At 48.3% G+C, this 15,169-nt stretch overlaps 4 protein-coding genes across 4 annotated transcripts; 2 read left to right on the forward strand and 2 right to left on the reverse strand.

Annotated features, from left to right (window-relative positions):
* Window positions 1–955: 955 nt before the first annotated feature.
* On the forward strand, window positions 956–5,467 carry N7508_011036 (uncharacterized protein; the record flags this gene model as incomplete). Its single annotated transcript, XM_058469096.1, has 6 exons — window positions 956–2,269; window positions 2,292–3,470; window positions 3,527–3,851; window positions 3,904–4,814; window positions 4,869–5,032; window positions 5,089–5,467. The coding sequence occupies 6 exons, from the start codon at window positions 956–958 to the stop codon at window positions 5,465–5,467; spliced, it is 4,272 nt and encodes a 1,423-aa protein (XP_058314074.1).
* Window positions 5,468–5,827: 360 nt separating this feature from the next.
* N7508_011037 (uncharacterized protein) lies at window positions 5,828–6,202 on the reverse strand (the record flags this gene model as incomplete). The annotated part of the gene is made up of 2 exons (XM_058469097.1): window positions 5,828–6,146; window positions 6,198–6,202. 2 exons carry the CDS (start codon window positions 6,200–6,202, stop codon window positions 5,828–5,830), a joined length of 324 nt encoding a protein of 107 aa, XP_058314075.1.
* A 484-nt stretch (window positions 6,203–6,686) lies between these two features.
* On the forward strand, window positions 6,687–7,292 carry N7508_011038 (uncharacterized protein; the record flags this gene model as incomplete). Its single annotated transcript, XM_058469098.1, has 2 exons — window positions 6,687–6,828; window positions 7,150–7,292. The coding sequence occupies 2 exons, from the start codon at window positions 6,687–6,689 to the stop codon at window positions 7,290–7,292; spliced, it is 285 nt and encodes a 94-aa protein (XP_058314076.1).
* A 5,108-nt stretch (window positions 7,293–12,400) lies between these two features.
* N7508_011039 (uncharacterized protein) lies at window positions 12,401–12,985 on the reverse strand (the record flags this gene model as incomplete). The annotated part of the gene is made up of 1 exon (XM_058469099.1): window positions 12,401–12,985. One exon carries the CDS (start codon window positions 12,983–12,985, stop codon window positions 12,401–12,403), a length of 585 nt encoding a protein of 194 aa, XP_058314077.1.
* Between the last annotated feature and the right edge of the window lie 2,184 nt (window positions 12,986–15,169).

Below are 15,169 nucleotides of genomic sequence, written 5' to 3' on the forward strand. Positions count from 1 at the left end.
AATGAGCTCCAATGCGATATCATGGAATGGCCTCCCTATTCGCCTGATTTGAACCCGATCGAGAACCTCTGGGCGCTGCTTAAAGCGGAAATCCTGAAGCGTCACCCAGAGCTCATGCAGCTTCCTAATAATGAACCTACGCTAGAATTACTACTAGAAGCTGCGCAGGAAGCATGGGAAGCGCTAGATATCGATCTCTTTAAGCATCTATCGGAGACAATGCCTCATAGGGTAGCTGATGTCATTAAGTATGGCGGGTGGCATACTAGCTATTAAATTGAATTGAATTCCGAGGTTTCTGCCAGGCAGTATAACAAAGTGGGTCCTAGGCCGAAGTACCGGAGGTCAAATACTAATGTTACACCACTGTAAGCTTCGGCGTGTTACAACACCGTACTTCCGAATGTGCCCGGAATACCGTACAAATACTAGGGGGAATTGGGTGAACGATGAATAAGCCTGTCCCAAAGGGTCCTAGTGGTATTTGACCACTCTCTCAGTTCGTCACATGAGTAGTGCGTATCAGGGTGACAGGACAATATCATCGGTACAGGGGATCCAACAGACTGATTAGTAAAGCCTAGCGTAGGATCTTCCCGGATCCAGGGGCTGAAGGTTACGAGGTCCCACCCAATTCCATGGGTCCATCAATCGAGCCGCACCAATAGTAATCCTATTTCAACTTTATTTAGTTAGCCAAATCTGAGCCTGGAACGTTTAATAATCACTCCGATCGGACATACCTCATAATCCAGGTGAGACAGTTGAATATGTCATCAAGCCGAAAGGAGGCGATTTGTTCAGTAATTGAGCGAAATTTGTTCTTATATCTTGTGCGTGATATTGCTACTCTCCCACCGGCAACTCCAGTTGTCTATTCTCCAGCATTTTTTGTCCATTTGAAGTTCTTCTACTGTCAACGTCTGGCAAATCAGCGAATTCGAAGAACTACAACATGGAGGTCAATCGCGACCCCGAGAAAGCGATGTACCAGGCGAGTTCGCTCGGAAAGCCCTCCGGACGATCACCCTCCCCACTGGCGGACCCTATCGTCAACTCCAGCGCGGAGCAGCCAGACGACGAATCCGGCCAAAAGACCGACCCCCGAGACATCTCACAATGGCCCATCACTCCAGATATAGTACAAATACGACAACGTAACGAGACTAACGGTGGGAAATCGAAGAAGCTGGGTGTGACATGGCAGAACCTCACAGTAAAGGGCATCAGCAGTGATGCCCTTTACAACGAAAATGTTCTCTCTCAATTCAACCCATTCGGGAAGGGCAGTAAAAGCCCGCCCCTGAAGACCATTATCGACAACTCTTCTGGATGTGTCAAGCCCGGTGAGATGTTGCTTGTTCTTGGAAATCCAGGAGCCGGTTGCACGACACTGCTTAGCGTTCTATCAAACCACAGAAATGGCTTCGCAGAAATTACTGGCGACGTCTCGTTCGGTTCCATGACCAGTCAAGAAGCCAAACAATATCGTGGTCAGATCATCATGAACACCGAAGAGGAGATCTTCTTTCCAGCTCTTTCAGTTGGCGACACCATCGACTTCGCCACACGTTTGAAGGTGCCCTTCCACCTGCCACCGGACATCGAGAACGAGGAGGAATACGCCCAAATATACAAAGAACTCCTCTTGAAGTCTCTCGGTATCACACACACAAAGGATACCAAGGTCGGAGATGAGTTCATTCGTGGTGTTTCGGGTGGCGAGCGCAAGCGAGTGTCCATTCTCGAATGCCTTGCGACTAGAGGCAGCGTCTTCTCCTGGGATAACTCCACTCGTGGTCTCGACGCAAGCACCGCGCTAGATTGGACGAAAGCCATGCGCGCCATGACAGATATCCTTGGTCTCACTACAATTGCCAGTCTGTACCAAGCTGGTAATGGCATCTACGAGCAGTTCGACAGGATTCTGATTCTCGACAACGGAAAGCAGGTCTTTTACGGGCCTCGAGATGAAGCTGTGCCATACATGGAGGATCTTGGCTTTCTATGCGACCCTGCAGCCAACAAATCAGACTTCCTCACGAACGTCTCGGCACCTGCTGTACGCACAATTGCCCCAGACTTTGAGGACCGATTTCCTCGATCAACAGAGGAGCTGCTCGCTGCTTATAACAACTCGCCCATCAAGTCAAGGATGATGGCCGAGCTCGACTACCCCAATAGCCCCGAAGCTCAGCAAAACACGGCAGACTTCAAGGAACAGGAGGCTCAAGACAAGCACATAAACCTCCCCAAAGAAAGCTGCGGAGTCCGCAGGATATTTCCGTCAGGTGCAGACGGCTACCATACGCCAATTTCAAATCCTCTGGGGCGACAAGCAAACTCTGTTCATCAAGCAAGCCACAACTATTGTTCAGGCGCTGATCGGTGGCTCACTGTTCTACAATGCTCCGGACAACACGGCGGGCTTGTTCATCAAGGGAGGCTCACTCTTCTTCTCTCTACTATATCCTACCTTCATCGCTCTCGCCGAGGTTACGGATTCGTTCGTCGGCCGACCCGTCTTAGCCAAACACCGAGACTTCGCTCTCCACCATCCATCTGCCTTTGTCTTCGCCCAGGTCATTACCGACATCCCGATCATGCTCTTCCAAATCTCGCACTTTGGAATTGTGTTGTACTTCATGACTGGATTCCAGTACACCGCGCAGGCTTTCTTCATCTTCTGGCTCATCAACTTGATCTCGGCCCTGGCTATGACACAGCTGTTCAGGTTCATCGGCGCCGCTTTCCCGAATTTCGACGCAGCAACTAAAGCTTCTGGATTCACTATCGTCGCTGCCTTCACATATGCAGGATACATGATTCCCAAGCCCGACATGCACCCTTGGTTCGTTTGGTTCTTCTGGATCGACCCCATGGCCTACGCGTTTGAAGCATTGCTCGCGAACGAGTTCCACGACCAGGTGATTGCTTGTGTGGGCCCATTCCTGGTTCCAAATGGCGAAGGATACAGCCCCGAAACAGGGGGCGGACAAGCATGTACCGGCGTCCGTGGTGCCCCTCCTGGAGCAACCAGCGTTACTGGTGACCAATACCTGGCTTCCATGTCCTTCAGCCACAGCAACCTTTGGCGCAACTTTGGCATTCTCTGCGCCTGGTACGTTTTCTTCGTGGCAATGACCGTCTTCTTCACTTCCAGGTGGAAGCAGATGGGCGAAGGTGGTCGCGGTCTCCTCATCCCCCGTGAGAAGCAGAAGAAGGTACCTAAGGCCGTGGTTGCGGATGAGGAATCCCAGGCTGTCGAGAAGCTATCCGAGAACTCCGGCTCCGGTTCCGAGAAGTCTGACGCAACCATCGACAACCAGCTCGTCAACAATACATCGGTCTTTACCTGGAAGAATCTGACTTACACCGTCAAGACGCCGCATGGCGATCGTCTTCTTCTCGACAACGTTCAAGGATTTGTCAAGCCCGGTACGCTCGGTGCTCTTATGGGATCTTCGGGTGTAAATGCACTAGCAATACGATTGACAGATGGGTATATGCTAACATTTTCACTCAGGCCGGAAAGACTACACTGCTCGACGTTCTAGCTCAACGCAAGACTGATGGTACTATTCATGGCTCCGTTTTAGTTGATGGTCGCCCGCTCCCTGTGTCCTTCCAACGATCTGCTGGCTACGTCGAACAGATGGATGTCCACGAGTCATTGTCCACGGTACGCGAGGCTTTGGAATTCTCTGCTCTTCTTCGTCAGAATCGTGAAATACCCCACGAGGAGAAGCTCCGCTATGTGGACGCGATCGTCAAGCTTCTACAGTTGGAAGATCTCGAGTACACCCTCATCGGTCGTCCTGGTGCCGGTCTTTCTGTCGAACAGCGCAAGCGTAAGTCTGAATCTATCGAACAGAGTCGAGACAGACACTAACAACTTATCAGGTCTCACAATTGGTGTTGAACTCGTAGCTAAGCCCAGTATTTTGATCTTCCTCGACGAACCTACTTCTGGTCTCGATGGCCAAGCTGCAAACAACACGGTACGCTTCTTGCGCAAACTCGCGGAAGTCGGACAAGCTGTCCTCGTCACGATTCATCAGCCATCGGCCGACCTCTTTGCCCAATTCGACACCCTCCTCCTACTGGCGAAGGGTGGCAAGACCGTATACTTTGGCGATATCGGTCACCATGCAAGAATCGTCAAGAAATACTTCGCTGATCATGGCGCACCGTGCCCCCGAGAGGCCAACCCTGCTGAGCACATGATTGAAGTCGTATCAGGAAGCCTTTCTAAGGGCAAGGACTGGAACCAAGTCTGGCTCAACTCGCCAGAACACGAGAAGATCACTCAAGAGCTTGACACTCTTGTCGCCGATGCTGCCGCCAAACCGCCTGGGAGTGTCGACGATGGTCATCAATTCGCAGCGCCCATGTGGGAGCAGGTAAAGCTTGTCACGCACCGCATGAACATCTCCTTGTTCCGCAACACCGAGTACATCAACAACAAGCTCATCTTGCATATACTCCTGTCTCTTTACAACGGGTTTTCGTTCTGGTCGATTGGTAATAGCGTCAGCGATCTCCAGCAACGCCTCTTCACGGTCTTCAGTTTCCTGTTTGTCGCCCCCGGTCTCATCTCCCAGCTTCAGCCTATCTTCATCGATCGTCGCAACGTGTATGAGACGCGCGAGAAGAAGAGTAAGACCTACCACTGGGTGCCATTCGTCACTGGCTTGATCGTTTCTGAGCTGCCCTACCTGGTCGTCTGCGGTGTGTTGTACTTTGTGTGTTGGTACTGGACTGCTGGGTTGCCAAATGATACCAAGTGGGCAGGCAGCACATTCTTCGTCGCAGTAAGTTCTCTCTTCTTTGGTTAACTCCTCGCTCCAAACTAACAGACCTTCTAGATGTTTTACGAGATGTTGTACACCGGTATTGGACAATCGATTGCCGCGTACGCTCCCAACGCAACCTTTGCATCTCTCGTCAACCCGCTGGTCATCACCACCCTCGTATCATTCTGCGGTGTCTTCGTTCCTTACTCCCAGATCACGGCGTTCTGGAGGTATTGGTAAGCCTCATATGACTATCAACACCCTCGAGATCAATGCTAATATCACATATTAGGATCTACTACCTCGATCCCTTCAACTACCTCTTCGGCGCCTTCCTCACCTTCACCACCTTCTCCGTCGACATCACTTGCGAGCGGGGCGAGCTTGCGGTCTTCAATCCTCCTGCGAACGAGACATGTGGCGACTATCTCTCCACCTATCAGCAAGGCATGGGACGTGGCACAAACCTTCTGAACCCAGGCGCTACGGAGAACTGCGAGGTGTGCCGATACACTACTGGGCAAGACTACTTGAAGACACTCAATTTGAACGAAGAGTACTACGGCTGGAGGAATGCGGGGCTGGTTGTATTGTGGGCTGGAGTGTTCTACGCCCTGGTGTTCTTGATGATGAAGTTGCGAACCAAGGCGACGAAGAGGGCGTCTGCGTAGACGCATGGTGTTTATTGAAGAGTGAAAGATTGCCAAGATACCCTACTCGAAGAAGAGTAAAGACGGAGTGCGAAGTTGGGCGCGTACGTGTTGGCTTCAGGTGTGGTATTGAAGCTGCACAAAGGAAGATTTAAATCCTAGATCATAATATTGCGCACTTGCGCCAAGCCTAGACTGTTGTAATAGTTTTATTGGGTGATTAAGACCATATTGCATTCTCGAAGCGTCCTAGCTGTGGCGACTGGTGATCTGTTGGGGCGCGAGCTACCTGGGTTCGCCACCTGTCCTTCCAGCACATCGGCAGAGCAGAACATATTTGGTATTCTAGTCTGAGAGGCTCTTGGTTGATGACTTCTCTTGCTAATACATGTCATGATCCGCGCGCTTCGCTGCTCTCTCCTCTTGCTCGGCATACTTTGCTTCATCACCTGCCCTAATAGCTTCAGGAGGTGTTTCCAACCGTTTCCGCTTTTTAACGTCCTTAGCAAGAGATTGATCGCCCAGGGCTCGCTCTAATTTTCTATCCACCGCATCTAGATAGTGACAGAGTTGTATCCCAGAGATGGAGATATCCGTATCTTCATGTCCCATCTCCTTCTGGGCCCTTGTAAGTGAAATCGCTGAGGCGAAGCCGCAGGCCGGGGTGATCGACGGCGTTTCCTTCATCGTCACGGAAAACCTGATGGGAACGTCAGAACATTGCGCACGGTGTTACGAGGATTGAACCTACCTCATCCGCGACCACTTCTACAGCTCGTAATTCAGGTCCGTCAGCAGTATCGCAAAACCGGGGTCGCCAGATCGATAGAGTTGCCCCTGGGACAAAGAAACTTTCGCGTGCTGACGAATGTCGATTGATGTAACGTATTTCACAAATGAGCGGGCCACCCAAACGAGCCGGCCACCTCTCCGAAAATCCATCCCACATTCTTTTTACACCTATTTCTGCACCAACGTTTACACCCATCCCACGAAAATAATGCTAAAAACCACGCCGAGGACGGACCTACAGCGAGAGGGAAGACTCTCACTCCCTGTAAAAGCGATAAAAACAGGTCAACTCACGAATATCCGCGAAGCGGCGCGGCTTTACGACGTGTCGAGGACAAAATTGCAATCCCGTCTTCATGGGCGCCCCGATCGAAGCAATATACGTGCAAACAACATAAAAAATTATCCGAAACGGAAGAAGTCTCGCTGAAAAAAATGGATAATTTCAATGAATCGACGCGGAACTGCCCCACGGCCCTCTACTGTGCAGATTATGATAGAGCTCTTGCTTTCGGACCGCGGCGACGACGTAGCGGTACTTAAAACGGGTAAAAATTGGGTCGCGAACTTTCTAGTTAACTCATCACGCCGTAAGGAGGTGTTTTAATGCTGAGTTATGGACAAAACTTTCTGGTTACGCGACCGGCAAAGGATTCCCTTGCTGTATTGCACCGAAGCTATGGGACAGCGTGGAATTGAGGTCTGAATGCTCTGGGTCATAAAGCTCTATAACAGGCGTGATGCCACCGATTAATGCACTCTTTGCGTGAATATTGGTTTGACACATGAAATAAGGACTATCGTGCTAGAGCGACATGGTACATGGCCCCCGAATTGCGCCAGATCCAGGAACGAGATGAAGTCGGGGGCGAGAAGCCGAAAATGCTCGGCGTAACCTGGCAGAACCTCAGTCACGGGCGTTGGTTGCGATGCCACATTCAATGAGAACGTCGTCTCCAGCTTTTTTCCTTCCATCGCAGTAACAAAGGCAGTAAGACTAAGACCATCATTGACAATCCATTCGGATACGTCAAGCCTGGGGAGATGTTGCTAATTCTTGGACGGCCCGACGCGGGTTGCACGTCGCTGCTGAACGTGCTCTCCAACAACAATGGCTGGCATATTATTCAGCTATGTCTTGGGGAGCTACTTGGCAAGATGAAAGCGGTCCCAAAGAACAAGAGCCCGGAGACAGAATGGTGTGAGGAGGAACGAATTCAGCAGTTCAGGGGGAGACAGCGAACAAAGGATATCGTTGATACCCTTCGTAAAGTTAGTTCTATATCTTTATATATTTTATTTACGTACTAATATATTATTAGGTTCGAAACTTCGCGGTTTGGATTAACGCTAGTCCCCAGCGACTAGAGTCATTCGTAAACCTACAGAGCGAAGAGCCAAAGCTTTTTCCTATTCAAGATGTTAGGACTCGTTGGAATTCAACATTCCTAATGCTTCGACGTGCGAAAAGGCTACAGTCAATTTATACCCGGTTCTGTTCTCAGTTCTGCTCTCATGCCGACCACATCCAATTCAATTTCAACAATGAGGAATGGCGACAGATTGACTACCTCCTTTCGGTGACAGAACCCTTCTTTCGGTATACAAGCTTACTTTGTAAGACTAAGGACGTGAGCATACACCTCGTCTTTAGTATCTACAATAAGCTATCCAATCATCTCATCAAAGTGGGCGCCGAGCTTAAAAATAAGCGGGTAAAATGGAAGCGTGTTATGTATGAAGCTCTCGAAGCCGCGCAGGTAAAGCTCTCACGGTATTATGCTGATACCGACAATATTCCCGGTGATCTATTTGCAATTGGCACGATCCTTGCGCCGACACAGAAGCTTCAGTTCTTTAGCACGCCAAGCTGGAAGAACGACGAGATAGACTGGCATTCGCAGTATCGTCGAAGCTTCGAAAATTTCTTTCAGCGATATAAAGCTCGAACGAATCTAAACATTAGCGACGAAGGTCGGCAGTTTATAACCGGGATATCAGAGCTTGAGCTTGAACTTCAGGCCCAAGTTGGAGACTCACAATTCTCTTCGGTCACTGTTGAATCCGACGAGCTCACGAGATATCTCGAAGGGGGTAATTATATATAGTTCTATATTGAGTTATTAGCTAATCATAATATAGGGCTCGTGCGTTCGTCTCCTCGAGTCTTCTGGAGAGAGCATCAGAATGAGTTTCCAATACTTGCAAATCTCGCACGGGATATCCTCTCGATACCTGCAACTGGGGCAGGTGTTGAGCGGCTGTTTAACTCTGCGAGAGATATATGTCATTATCGTCGTGATTCCCTGAAGTCAAAAACTATTCAGGAGCTTATGATGTATATGTGTACATCAAGGCTCGACCTTCAAGAAGACTATCGCCTTTTAATGGATGAGTATCTCACGAAAGAGGAGAGACAGGCAGCATTAGATGAGAGAAACACGGAGACAGTGAAGTTCGATCCAATTAGTGACGATGAGCAGGTTGAGGATGAAGATATCAGCACTATAACCCAGCAGACTGAGCCGGAGACACAGGAACAGAGCGCAGTAGCAAGGGGGAAAAGACGAAGGAGCGTTGGTTCCGAGGGTGATGATATAGAGATCTATGATCCTGAGAATGATGACGATGATAACGGAAGTCATCCACTACCCGCAATACAACCTAGGCCACATAGCCAGAGGGTTAGGAAGCCATCAAAATTGCTAGAAGGATTTCAAGTTAGGTTAGAATAAGACATGCTGTATATAGTATTTAAATAGCATGTTTCACACCCAATTATTCTACTACAAATAAATCTTTTTTAATATAAAAACTATATAGCAAATACCTAATATTATAGCAAAATACTTCATAAGTTATGTAGTAAGTTAGATTCACAGCAGGAGCTAGCTGTGAGCCGGAGCCTGCAGGACTGTTAATCCAATGGTCTCCTAGACGACTCTAGGGCGTGAACAAACATCCATTACCCACCACGGCCACGTTGAGGCCTCGGAGGCCGTACTCCTTGTTCCATTGGGCAGTGTGCACGACGGGACCCTCAAACCGCCCCAAGCCAGGTAGGACGGGGAACTTGGGATTTGTATAGCCCCCGACAGCAGAGATCAACACTTTGGCTTCGTGAATGAATTCTTCTCCTGTCTTCAAATCGCAGAGATAGACATGCCATTTACTTGACGCTTCTACCCACTGGGCACCTTTCCATTCGATCTGAGATCTCACATGTTTAGTGACATGGTTAGCGCGAGCGACACGTTGGATATAGGATAAAATTTCCCGCTGGGAAGGGAACAGTCTGGTGAAGTCTGGATTCGGGAACCATGATAGCGAATATAAAGCGCCAGGTATATCAACATTGCATCCTGGATCTGCTGCTTGTTAACAAGTAATATGCAGACGGAATCAAGGAACATCACAATTATTGGCTGCCCACGCTCCACCCAATTCTCGAGCGCGGTCGTAAATCACATAGTCACTAACACGTAGTTGCCGTTGGAGCTGGCATGCCATGTCGATTCCCGACAAGCCTGCTCCGATGATAATGACATCGCCGTACAACGTCTTTCGTTTGTACATAGCTGGTCTGTTGTGCGATATCCAAACCATGCGAATACTTGCAGGGTGGGCTGGTTGGTTGTGGGAACTGCATAAAGATTACCTGAAAGATCTATCTGTCTCTTTAGTGTGGTCGGCTCAGAAAGGAAAGAAAAAGGAAATAAATCGGAATAATTTAATAAACAATGTACTGCCTAAAGAACCAGCCACCGAGCCACACATTGGGGCAACGGGATACAAGGGCTAGCAAGTCGCCGAAGTTATCTGTTCATTTTCCCCCTTAAACTCATCGTGGGTATTTTTCACCTTCTGTTTATTCTCTCCTTACCCAGTGTGAGATCGGAACTGCTCCGCATCGCTGAAAAATGAGTTTCCCCTGAGTGTGGCAAAAGAATCCCAGTCAAATTCATTTCGTGGTTGTTTCTCCGTTTAGGTCCAACCCAGGCTGACAGGAAATATCCAGGACGATATTACACCATGGAAGAGTCGCCTTTCAATTTCAACACCTTCGCGTTCCACCAGACATGGAAGATACGGCATCGGCCGTTCCAGATAATCTTTCCGTTGCGTTGGTATATTGCACTAGTTCTCAGGGCCGATGTATGTTGCCCACGAAGGCAATTCCCGTCTTGATTTTAACCCAAGAAAAAGTCGAACGCAATGGTTGTATGCTCAACCCAGGCAACAACCACACTCGCACGCCGATACCCTGCAACGTCACGGGTAGTCATTGTCATCTCCCCTACTGTTCCTAGGTACAGTAGACCTCATGTTTGGTGACCTTCTAGGCCAGCGGGTTTCGGCGTGCAAACACCGCAAGCCCTCGCTTAAAAAGACAGACCAATGAATGGATGCTTTTTACGTATCTTGTTCCTAGGAATATCGACCAACCCTGACTACAAAGGACATGAGAGTAATCGCAACCAGGGAATTTTCGCACTGCTTCAACCTTCATGGCGCAGTCAGTGCTATCCGCAGAATATAAAAGCCAGCTTTGCCCTCGCAATTTTACCATGCCTCTAGTTTAATCTGCATCTCTCCTTTCGCAAAGAACCGCCCTTATTCAACATCATCATGGTGGACCAGAAAGTCGTACTTGGGCCGCAAATCCTCACTTTCCGGCTATGTATGGCTTTGGAAGGTCATCCTTTTGTTCAACCAACAGAAGAAATTAAGCCCACGCCCGATTCGTCGAGAAAGTTGTTGCTGGCATCTGCCTTGGATGGCGGCCCATTTACTGAAGACAGAAGCACGAGAGATTCCTGCGCGTCCTCGCCCGATGTAAGTCTCATATAATGCACATTCTAAGGATTGGAACTGAAAGACTCACAGCTTCCAATCAAATCTCCTTCCTCGCTTGATGCCCGACCCGACTGCAAAGAAAAGACCGGACTTGCCGTAGCATTTACAAAGGGCCTCGCTTTTTGACTTGGAACGAATGGCGATGTGCTCTTTTTGGCGAATGTGGACAGTAAAAATGCATTGTTTCTAGAAGGGTGGCCCGGGAGCTACATGAGAATATTGCAATAGTCTTAGGTACATTACGTGGTCTTGCATCTATAGAGGCCTTCCTAGCTATCAAAGGTCTAACGAGTCAAGTCCATGCTTTAACTGTTTTCCGGACAAACATTTGATTTTTTTTGAGCTATTGTACAGCATTTCATTCATCCAAACTCTTCCCACCCTTCCTAGCTATCATCGTCTGCTCGTTCGGGATCCAAACATCTCGTTGTAAGCCTTGCCGGAGAAGCCCAGTTCGAAGCCCAAACGGCTTTTTTCCTTGATACTGTAGTTGTAGAGACGCCTGTCACAACGGAACAATGAGCGGCGTGGCTGTTGATACTTTTCACCGAGCCGTCAAACGATTTCTGGACATTGGATCTCATGAACCTTGCAGTCTTCACACAATAGAAAACTGGCGATCCTTGAGATGTCCTTCCGAGTGGGTTTAGAGATATTATCCCCCAAGGCAAGTAGCTCGGTGCTAGCGAGGTTGCGACTGTCCATCGAAACGTCATTAGGGCAGACTAGCCCATTTTCACTAACCCAGATACACTGCGGACGAAGCCGGGGATCTCCTATCGCTCTAATGAAAGACAGTTTGATTTGATCAGAAAGTAGCGATGTCATATTGTGGCTAAAGAAAGCTTCTCCAGAGGCGCATGCGCAGGAGAGTAAAGATGCAATTGTGAAGTGGCAGTAAACTCTCTTTATGAATAGGGGATATGGTTCCCGTTCAATAAGGGGTAAAGGCTGTTCAAAGCCACCTTCGACAGTATCCATGATGGTTCGCCCTTCCCCTTGTAGTCTCACCAGAAAGCATTAATTGCATCCAAACTTTCGTCGTAGCATTTGATATAGATAGCCTAAAGCCACGTAGTACGTTAGGACTCATTAAATGTCTCGCCGTGCAACAAGAATTAAGCCCTTCCCTTTTACAAGCCTCTATCTACCACGTTTTCTCAATGATTCGATCATGCATGATCCACGTCTACTAGCAACCTCAAACGTTTCATCTAACAATGCCGATGGCTGTATCCCATTACAGACCACCTCACCTTTGTCCCTGCTGCCCCCGAGGAGACGCTGAGCCTGAGGAGACCCACCTCACAGATACTGCTCTGATTGTCGCGTTGCTTCGATTGGCTGAGTTTCTCTTTCGTGACGTTCATAGATCAAAAAAGCGACAAAGGATGCAATGGCCATGAATATAACCAGAGACCCATAAGCCGCCTGACCAACCCCTCCAAAGAACATGATCTTGTAATACTGAAAGTTGTCATTACCGCTAACCCTTTCAAAGGAGGTTTGAAAGCCATGCACGTGGTCGGCCAGATAACCCCCGGTTGATAGAATTACCAGGCTCAGGATGCATTGGAAGCACCCGAAGTACATCCAGGTTCTGTCTTGCCCTCGTAGCCATCGGGGGTGGCACGCAAGCACAGCTCCCACAACAGCAAACGAGGTGGATATGACGACTGCAATCAGGACGTCGACGAGGACATTGTCCATCAGATTTCTGAATGTGTTGTCTGAAATGGATTTGTTGGGAGTGATGATATCGGCTTTTGCTCGGTCCCGCAGAATAATCGCGAAGCGCGCCATAGCCGAGTTGAGACTGGCAAAGGCCAGCCCTATGATAGCGAGGAACGCAATGGCAAGGCGCATCCGAATAGTGTATTTGGTAGACATTGTGGAGCGCAAGGTCATTTGGGCAAGTTGTGTTTAAGTAATTGCTTCGATGCTCATGGAAAGAAGGACACAACAAGGAATGATAGAGGAGAAAAAAAAAAGACACATTCTTTCTGGTCAAGCTTTATTCCTTATGAGGCTGAGCTCGGTCAATTTCCTGGCTCTGTAAACTCAGGGCTCTATCAGCCAGACGGTTTTGCCACATGGCCCGCCAGAGCGAACTATGCTATGTAATTGAATGATCCTGGGAGCAATGCGTCTCAATAGTAGGCAAGCCCAGGCTTCTACGAGTTGCCCGTTCTTACAAATACTGTACGAGGGCATCTTCTTTTTTCTTCATTTCAACCCTATAGATGGAAAAGGCGTTTCCCTGTATCTATGTATCATTGCGAAAGAAGGTATCAGCGGGTGTGGAACGCGAGCAGACAAAATCTTAGTCTCCTAGGAACAACTCTAGGAAACCAAGCTTTTGAGTCTCCCAGGTACGAAAGGTAACATTGTGAGGGTCTCACGTATACAGAGAGGTGGATAGTATTTCAAGATAAACAATCAATATTAAGAACAACTATAGTTGACTCTAGATACAAGACGTAGCGCGAGGAAGCAAAAGAAAGGTAGCTTCCTCGCGTTCAGGGGAACCCATGTACACCATGTGGGTCCCGTGCGGATCATATCTCCATCCGTTCCGCATGCTTCATCTATATCCTTGACAAGCATAAGCGGGGTTTCTAGGAGCGTATGTAGACGTTAAGGCTTCTAGCAAGGAATGGATGAGCTCCTAGGCACTAATATACCTTCAACAAATTTGTTATTGCCAAGGGTTGACGCTCCTGGGAGTGAAATGTAAGAGCATGTTTGACTCCTAGGAACGAGCATATAGAAATAAGTCTCCTAGGAGCAATTAAAAACGCTCCCAGGAGTCAATATGGGTAGAATGCAACTCCTAGGAGTAGGAAATAGCCCAGACGGGCTAGGACGGATACGAAGGTCTAGAACGTTACCAGGAGCATGTTCAACCCCGTTGATTTTACAAGGCATTTAAGTGCCTGCTTCTTCTAAGAGCCTACACTTTGGGTTCCTTCGATTGACATTTACCCACCTTCTTCCTAGGATGGGGATCCAGTTCTGTCAGAGTATTATACATGAGGCATATGTGGTAAGTGGAGCCCAAACATGACCGTGGGTTACTGCACTAAAATGCCTGCCTTTTGTGCAACTATTTTGAGGTGACCTCAGGATGTCTCCACAGCAAGCATCCACATTTGACCACGTCAATTGTTTAAACAGGTCAACCACTTCAGATCACGTCAGTTGTTTAAACAGGCCAACCACTTTAGTAACTCGCCGATTGCGCCCGCGTGAAATCAAAAGTTACGAATTAACTCCTCCATTGGCCACCATCGATTGACGACCCTCAACAACTGGAGCTGGAAATTGAAGCCTGCTGTACTGTGTTACTTTGTTCATTTACTTTATGTATTTTGTTTTACGGGTTGTGGAAGGTGCATGGTCCTGGTCATTTCTTGAGTATACACAATTCGACAGATGTACGTCGTCGTGGTCGCGCGGCACTATTCTTTCAGTGTATCGCCGTGTTTGTGTATTATTATGCAGCAACATTACATTTGACTACCAAACTCGACAGGACCCAGGGTGATCAAATGGCGCCGTTTCGATTCAATAATTACACCAATCTATTCACAAAGAGAAAGGCGACATGCAAAGAGTGTAGATGAAAGCTATCCCGCTCTCTCGTTTTACCACTGCTTGGAAACTATGACAGCCAAGGTGAAGTCAAAACGGCGAATGTTCAGTCCTGATGCGCTTCAGCTGCAAAAAGGGTAAGAAGCCAAGTGATGATCTATCTATAGAGACTAGCTAAGGATAAGGATCTCTTTTGAGGCCGTCTAAGCCGTAGTTGATTAACAACTTGCCCTGCCGGCGTCCCAGTCATCAGCCGTCAATCACTAGAGACTGCAGTAATATTACCGCGTGGAGCATCATCCCTTTTGTGAAATGCTAAATAAACGGCTGTTGAAATGTATATATTGGTGACGTTTCCTGATTTTTGATTCAGACACCTCAGCTATCAATGAGCTACAGCACCCATATACCAGAACAGGACCTTGCACTCGAATTAGGAATATAACCCTCCATTCCTCAAATCAACCAAGCCACCCAATC

Source organism: Penicillium antarcticum, assembly GCF_028974205.1.
Source record: "Penicillium antarcticum strain IBT 31339 chromosome Unknown utg000010l_segment0_segment0, whole genome shotgun sequence".
Lineage (NCBI taxonomy): Eukaryota > Fungi > Ascomycota > Eurotiomycetes > Eurotiales > Aspergillaceae > Penicillium > Penicillium antarcticum.